Raw genomic sequence first — 7876 nt, 5'->3', positions numbered from 1 at the left:
TAAGTAATTTAAGTAGAAATAAAGAATTGTGACGGATTAACATATTTTGAGTGTGTTAATGGGTTATGTGTTTCAATTTAACTTGTGAAATTAGTCGCATTCAGATGTAGAAGTGGAACCCAACATCTTAAAAAAAATTAAGTAAAAATTAAGTAAATAATTGATAAATCTAACTCTACTAAATAACTTAAATAGAGAGAAATGATAGTTACCCACACAAATATTAACATATTTTGAGTGTATGTAAGTTACCCACCCAATCATTAACATATTTTGAGTGAGTGTGTTTATACGTTATGCGCTTAACGCTCACATTTCGAATTGAAACGAAACACAGTTTAAAAAGATTTTTTTTATGCAAATAATATAATAAAAATAACCAATTATATAACTTAAATAGAAAGAAAGAATCGTGACCCACACAAACATTAACATTTAGAGATACCTTATTCCTGTTTTCCAGTTAAACAAATCCTAGAAGTCAAGTGATATCGTGCCGCGATCTGTAGTCTACCCATCCTGTTTTCGATATATTTATCTTCCCCCCTAAAGCCCCATTTCATATTTGAATTACAATTAATCAATAAAATAAAAATAAAAAATAAAAAATACATATCTTTTATTGCTTGACGCGTTTTTAAAAATCAATCGTCATGGTTTTGAAGAAATTTGGAAGAACGGTCAAACTTTTAGCCTGCAAGACATTCAAGAAGAACAAATCAAAACCAAACCCTTATAAACACCCCTCTCCTCCTCTTCCCCTCTCCTCCTTTCCTCCATCGCCGCCATCGCAATCTCCATCGCCATCTGATTCTGCGATCATGGAATCCGGCAAACGCGGCCCTTTTCAATTTCCTCAGGTACAATCCTCCGTCCTCCCTGACCCATCTCCATTCTTCTCTCACGATCTTCTTTCATCGCCACTACCCACCAATTCATTCTTCCAGAACTTCGTTCTCAATCGCGGCGATCAGGCAGAGTACATTCATCCCTATCTTGTTAAATCTTCGCGGTCTTCTTTATCTCTCTGTTACCCATCTCAATTCTCCAATCCTGCATTCATCTATCAAATCTACAATGAAGATCTCACCATCACCGCTTCAAATAATCCAAACCCAAACGCAACCCATCTCGTTTCTTCATTTAACGATCTCAGCGTTACTCTAGAGTTTCCTTCTAGTAATCTCAAGTTCTTTCTCGTCAGAGGATCGCCTTATCTCACAGCGATCGCAACCGGCGTTAATCTTTCACTTTCAACTATTCACGCCATTCTCGAATTCTCTCCTAATAAATCTCGCACCAAATACACAATCAAACTCAATAACAATCAAACCTGGCTTGTTTATGCTTCTTCCCCGATTGATTTCAGCCAGAGCAATTCGTCAATCACTTCGAATACTCCATTCACTGGTGTTATCAGGATAGCTAACTTGCCTGTTCAAGACCCAAATTACGAATCAATACTCGATCGTTTCAGTTCTTGCTACCCAATATCCGGGGAGGCTATCCTCGCCGGACCGTTTAGCTTGAAGTACAAATGGGAGAAGAAAGGTTGGGGAGATCTGCTTATGCTCGCCAATTCTCATCATCTTCAGCTTCTGAATGATTCCAATGTGACCATTTTGGATGATTTTAAGTACAAGAGCATTGACGGTGATCTTGTGGGTGTTGTTGGGGATTCATGGGAAATGAAGACTCGCCCAGTTTCTATAACTTGGCATTCAATTAGTGGCATCAATGAAGATGCTTTTCCTGAAATTATAGCAGCACTTGTTAAAGACGTTGCGGATCTTGACCCAACAAAAATAGCAACAACCTCATCATATTTCTACGGGAAGCTGATCGCAAGAGCGGCGAGATTAGCGTTAATCGCGGAAGAAGTCGATTATCCAGATGTTTTGCCGGCGATTAAGAAGTTCTTGAAGGCCACGGTGGAGCCGTGGCTTAACGGAACCTTCGCCGCTAATGGGTTTTTATATGATAACAAATGGGGAGGACTTGTAACGAAACAGAGCTCAACTGATCCAGGTGGGGATTTCGGATTTGGATTGTACAACGATCATCATTACCATATAGGTCATTTCCTTTACGCCATCGCTGTTCTTACAAAGATCGATTCTGCTTGGGGGAGACGTTACAAACCTCAAGCGTATTCTCTAATGGCGGATTTTATGACATTGGGAAAAAGATCAAATTCGATGTACCCCCGTTTGAGGAATTTCGATTTATGGAAATTACATTCTTGGGCCGGAGGTGTGACGGAATTCGCAGACGGACGGAATCAAGAAAGCACTAGCGAGGCGGTGAACGGTTACTACTCGGCGGCTCTGTTAGGATTGGCTTACGGAGATACCCATTTGGTGGCGCTTGGATCGATGCTTTCTGCGTTGGAGATTCAATCTGCTCAGACATGGTGGCATGTGAGAGAAGAAGATAAGTTATATACAGAGGAATTTACGAAGGAGAATAGGATTATGGGGGTTTTATGGAATAATAAGAGAGACAGTGGGCTTTGGTTTGCTCCGAAGGAATGGAGGGAATGCAGGTTGGGGATTCAGTTGCTGCCGATTCTTCCGATAAGTGAGATGCTGTTCAATGATCCGAAATATGCGAAGCAGCTGGTGACTTGGACGGAACCTGCGTTGGCGAGGGAAGGAGTGGGAGAAGGGTGGAAGGGATTTGCGTACGCGATTGAAGGGATTTATGATAAGGAATCGGCGTTGGGGAAGATTAGGGGTTTGAAGGGTTATGATGATGGAAACTCGCTTTCGAATCTGTTGTGGTGGATTCATAGCAGGGGTGAACTTGAATGTCATGAAAAACATTGCTGGTTTGGTCACTACTGCCATTGATCATCATGTGTGTCTCTGATTGCTTCTTAAGTTTATATAATAATAATAAAATAAATAAATGTTGTAATTTGTTTATGTTTTAATAAAATGTTGTAATTTGTTTCAATAAAAAAAATGGTTTAGCCATCAAATTTCTTTTACTATTTTCATCCTAAATGGATTCTACCAAATTATTTAAAGTGGATACTTAAATAGACATATACGTTTGACGAAATAGGGTAAATGAGCTGGCGCATAATTTTAAATGCGTTGATCACCACTTCATAATTTTTTGACGAAACTGTCCCTGTCGCGAGACCCAACCGGATTGTCTTGTGAAAAATTCACAAATTGCGAAACACAATTTTTTTTTTTTTAAAATCCACAATCGCGATATGCATTCGTGAGATGTAATCGCGAGATGCATTCGCGAAAGGACTTTTCACAGGCATTAGGTTGCGTCTCGCAATGGAAACAATTTCGTCAAAAAAAATTTAAGTGGTCACTAACGCAGTATAATTTATGCGCTATCACCAGCTCATTTGAAGCAATTATTAAAGCTCATTTGAAGCAATTATTAAGGTCATTTCGTCAAATTTCCCAAATTAACATGACAATAACTTAGGAGGTCTGTCATGATGTTTTCAATCCGAATTGACTGGTTAGCATTAAAAAAAATTGATTTGAACGGTAATTAATTGATCGGGAATAAAGATAATATTTGTGTCTCACAACTCGCTGAAAAATGTGTTTACTATATCATTTTCCTATTCTACTATCATTTTTAAGATTTGATTTCTGAAAATTTTGAAGGGCACTTTATACCATAATTTTTTTTAAAAGTATCATCATAATCTTTTTTTTACCCTGTATTTATTTTTTCAATATTTTAATATCCATAAATGATCTTGAATAAATAAATAAATATAAGGAATCCGGTATTCCGGTTGAATATTTTAATTTGAAAATGAGCCCGAGTGCTTGAACTCGGGTAAACCCGACTACCCGTTCTTCATTAGTTTTAAGTTTTAATTTACTTTCGTGCTCTTTGTAGTATCCTTCCTTGTCTACTACGACAAGCAGCTTGACGATCTCTCTTCTCTTCTCTTCTCTAGGGTTCCAAATTACACTCCTACAAGACGTTGATTCATAGCTGTGAAGGAAAGATGGTACGTACTGTTCATTTGCTTTCAGTGTTTGTTTCTCAGATCATACATTATTCCTGTTTGATGTCTGCTGCATTTGCTGGATTCATAGATTTCTGATATTTTTGCATTCGGTTCACTTACAGGAAGGTGGACGCGATCTGGATGCGCAGATAGAGTTGCTGTTGAACGTGGAGAAACAGATGAGACTTGCTGGCGATGTGTCTGGTACTAGAAAGTCTGCCACTGATATATTGCAGCTTTGTTTTGATGCTCGCGATTGGAAGACGCTCAATGATCAGATTGTCCTTTTGTCCAAGAGGCGCGGTCAGTTAAAGCAGGTATCCGTGAGGAAAACAAATTATACGTTTAGTTATTAACTTACCAAGGGTATAACTGTATAGAGTTTAACTCACAGGAACTAATTAAATGATTTTCCAGTTACTTGATGAACATGTAGTGCAATTAGATATCTTCAGTTACATGTAAAAGGATGGCAGTAGCTTGTGATGATGTTGAATCTATGATAGTAAGAAGTGTCTGCAAATTTGTAATAATAAATGACAATCAATGCAAACAAGAAGGAGATGAGAAAGGAATTGCCTTAGCCCTTAGATGAGAAGCTTGGAGAAAATTTTCCATAGCTGATATGAAATAGATGAGACGTTAGAGTTGCCTTTCAGCTTACAAATTCAACAAAATCCCACATATCCCTAATCTTACCCCTTATAATACTCTCTACTTAGTGTACCTTATAGAATACAGCCATTAAGTGTCCCATTGACCTTATAGAATATAAATAACACATGACAAGTTTCCATGTTTCATTACCTGTGTATTTTCTATTGCAGTCTATAATTGCTCAATGTTTTTTGTCTTTAAGGAAACGTGTTAATGTGGTTCTTGTTACCAAACAGGTTGTAACAGCATTGGTCCAGCAAGCAATGCCATATATCGATGAGACACCAGATATTGAAACTAAGATAGAGCTTATTAAGACCCTTAATAGTGTATCTGCTGGAAAGGTGTGCAAAAGCTTATGGTGTTAGTACCATTAAAAGTACGTTGATTACTGGTTCATGAGTTCAACTATATCTTATTGGCTTGTTGCTTTATGATGCAGTTATATGTTGAAATAGAGAGAGCACGTTTGATCAAGAGGCTTGCAAAGATTAAGGAAGAACAAGGAGAAATAGCTGAGGCAGCTGAACTTATGCAAGAGATTGCGGTTAGTCTACTCTTGTTGGGTTTGGGGTGGAGGATGAAACATAGTTGATGCTCTATAGAATATTGCTTTGATCCTCTTCTCATGGTATTGAGTTATAGGTGGAAACATTTGGTGCAATGGCAAAAACAGAAAAAATTGCCTTCATTCTTGACCAAGTAAGGTTTACTAGATTTTGATCTTTTAGTCTTGCATTGGAAATCTGTCTTGCAGCAGCATCAAGAAGGAGAAAATAGTTAAATGGAGTTTGGTTTTCCAGGTCCGCCTCTGCCTAGATCGCCAGGATTATGTGCGTGCACAAATTCTTTCCAGGAAAATCAGTCCAAGAGTTTTTGATGCTGATACTTCAAAAGAAAAAAGAAAGCCTAAAGAAGGTGAAAGTATTGTGGAAGAAGCTCCTGCTGATATACCATCTTTGTTGGAGTTGAAGAGGATATACTATGAATTGATGATAAGGTAGAAAAGCATCTTAACAGAAAAAATTAAAAATAAAAGCTTGGTAATTCATCTCATAGGTAGCTACAAACATTACTCAGTTCACTATTGGTTAAATCAATTTAGACAAGGAGACGTCAATGCTGAGACCTTAGTAATTGACTTCCATTGTCCATTTAGCATTGGGGTTCGGCCAATTTAATGGCTTGGATTTCCATTAACTTTCTTGCCTATATTTGTCATAAGTGTTATTTAAGTTTAGCCACGTGTTCAGAAATGCATTGGTTGATCTTTTCTAAAATGAAAAGAATAAAAATTGCTCGTTATTCATGAGTATTTATGCTGATATTGTACTTATTTAATTGAAGAAACTTGTGTTTGTTATCTGTATATTGTCAGCAATTTGTTAATTGTAATTGTTTATGCAGGTATTACTCACACAACGATGATTACCTTGAAATGTGCCGGTGTTATAAAGCAATATATGGCATTCCTTCAGTGAAAGAAGATCAAGCTCAATGGGTACCGGTAAGAACTAAAGACTAGTTTGCTTGTGCACAAAATCATCTTGTTTATTTTTTCTGCAGCATTAAATACCACAAGGGTCATTTCAATTGACCTTAATTTATTCAGGTGTTAAGGAAAATAAGCTGGTATTTGGTTTTGTCACCCCACGAACCCATGCAGTCAAGCCTTCTGAACTCCACCTTAGAGGATAAAAATCTTTCAGAAATCCCCCATTTCAGGTGTACCATATCTTCCTTGACACCCCATTCTATTATCATCATTCATTATCCATGTCAAAACAATAGGAATTTGAACTAAGCAATGTATAATCCTATATTTCTAGGACTACGAAGTTTAAAGTTTGGTGTATGTTTTGCACAGGTTGCTCCTAAAACAACTAGTTACAATGGAGGTTATAAACTGGGCGGCATTATGGGATATGTTCAAAACTGAATTTGACAATGAAAAGAACATGCTTGGAGGGGCTTTATCTGACAAGGCAGCCAATGACCTAAAACAGAGAGTGATAGAACATGTAATTTTTGTAATGCAATTTTTTATCTATATCCTTCAACAAAATTTCAAAAAACGTATTTTTTAACCATTATTTTACAGAACATTATCGTGGTCTCAAAGTATTATTCAAGAATTACTTTGAAGAGACTTGCCCAGTTGCTGTGTCTAAGTGTCCAGGTATGTACGATTTTTAGTATGAAACTAGTTTAATCAAAGATGTTATAGAATTAGTTATTGTGTTGTAGGAAGCGGAAAAACATATGTCTGACATGGTTGTATCGAAAGCCCTAATAGCAAAGATTGATAGGCCAATGGGCATAGTAAGTTTCCAGGCAGCAAAAGATAGCAATGACATATTGAATTCATGGGCTACTAACTTGGAGAAGTTGCTTGATCTGGTTGAGAAGAGTTGTCATCAGATTCACAAAGAAACTATGGTTCACAAAGCTGCTTTGAAGGTTTAATTTCATCATTCATACTCTACTAAAGAATTTGTTTTACTTACCATCAATGTTTGTTTGTTTTTTTACTTTAGTTAGGTAGTTTGATCTTAATATTCCAATCACCAGAATGATAGTAAAAGATTTATCCTTTTGCTTTTTATCTGTTCCAATTCAATGTTTGGACTCAAAAAACGTGTTTGAGTGTTAATCATTTCAAATGTGGTGAAATCCTAAAGCCTAAGCACTTACAAATGATGTTTGTTTTATACTTGTAATTAAACATTTTACATACATTATTAACTAGGGGTAACTTTGACTGAATTTCATAAAATAAAATCAGTAGTGACGTTTAAAATAACTTCAAATTGTAAGATAATTTAAGTTATAGTTATATATTATATTTAATTATATATTTAAATAAAAGTTTTTTTAGAGGAATTTTTTATTATAATCAATTAATAATATTTAAACTAATTAATTTTATATATTAATATTAAATATATAATAATAATGATAACAATACTAAATAAATTAAAAGAAGAACGATAATTAAATATGAATATTTTTTTCCCAAATTCAATTTTTTACTTGAATTAATTAAAAGAATAAAATAGACTTTTATCTTATATTATATAAAAATCAAAACTTGAAATTTCAAACTAAACACTTATATTTCTGTAAAACATCCTCAAGCTAAAATAATTATTATTGTTAACCCCATTTTATTTTGAAATTTTATTTTTCTTGAATATTTGAGAAATCTATATATATATA

At 35.5% G+C, this 7876-nt stretch overlaps 2 protein-coding genes across 2 annotated transcripts; both read left to right on the top strand.

Moving 5' to 3' along the window:
• Window positions 1-601: 601 nt before the first annotated feature.
• On the top strand, window positions 602-2995 carry LOC124914049 (probable endo-1,3(4)-beta-glucanase ARB_01444). The gene has a single exon (XM_047454519.1). The coding sequence runs from the start codon at window positions 654-656 to the stop codon at window positions 2850-2852; it is 2199 nt and encodes a 732-aa protein (XP_047310475.1). The 5' UTR covers window positions 602-653; the 3' UTR covers window positions 2853-2995.
• An 869-nt stretch (window positions 2996-3864) lies between these two features.
• LOC124914874 (26S proteasome non-ATPase regulatory subunit 12 homolog A-like) lies at window positions 3865-7391 on the top strand. The gene is made up of 11 exons (XM_047455493.1): window positions 3865-4000; window positions 4123-4317; window positions 4894-5001; window positions 5100-5204; window positions 5303-5359; window positions 5461-5657; window positions 6065-6164; window positions 6270-6382; window positions 6525-6678; window positions 6759-6836; window positions 6905-7391. The coding sequence occupies exons 1-11, from the start codon at window positions 3998-4000 to the stop codon at window positions 7121-7123; spliced, it is 1329 nt and encodes a 442-aa protein (XP_047311449.1). The 5' UTR covers window positions 3865-3997; the 3' UTR covers window positions 7124-7391.
• The last annotated feature ends 485 nt before the right edge of the window (window positions 7392-7876 follow it).

This window comes from Impatiens glandulifera, chromosome 9 (assembly GCF_907164915.1).
Source record: "Impatiens glandulifera chromosome 9, dImpGla2.1, whole genome shotgun sequence".
Classification (NCBI taxonomy): Eukaryota; Viridiplantae; Streptophyta; class Magnoliopsida; order Ericales; family Balsaminaceae; genus Impatiens; species Impatiens glandulifera.
The sequence above is the reverse complement of the archived record's forward strand: the minus strand, read 5'-3'. Positions and strand labels throughout refer to the sequence as shown.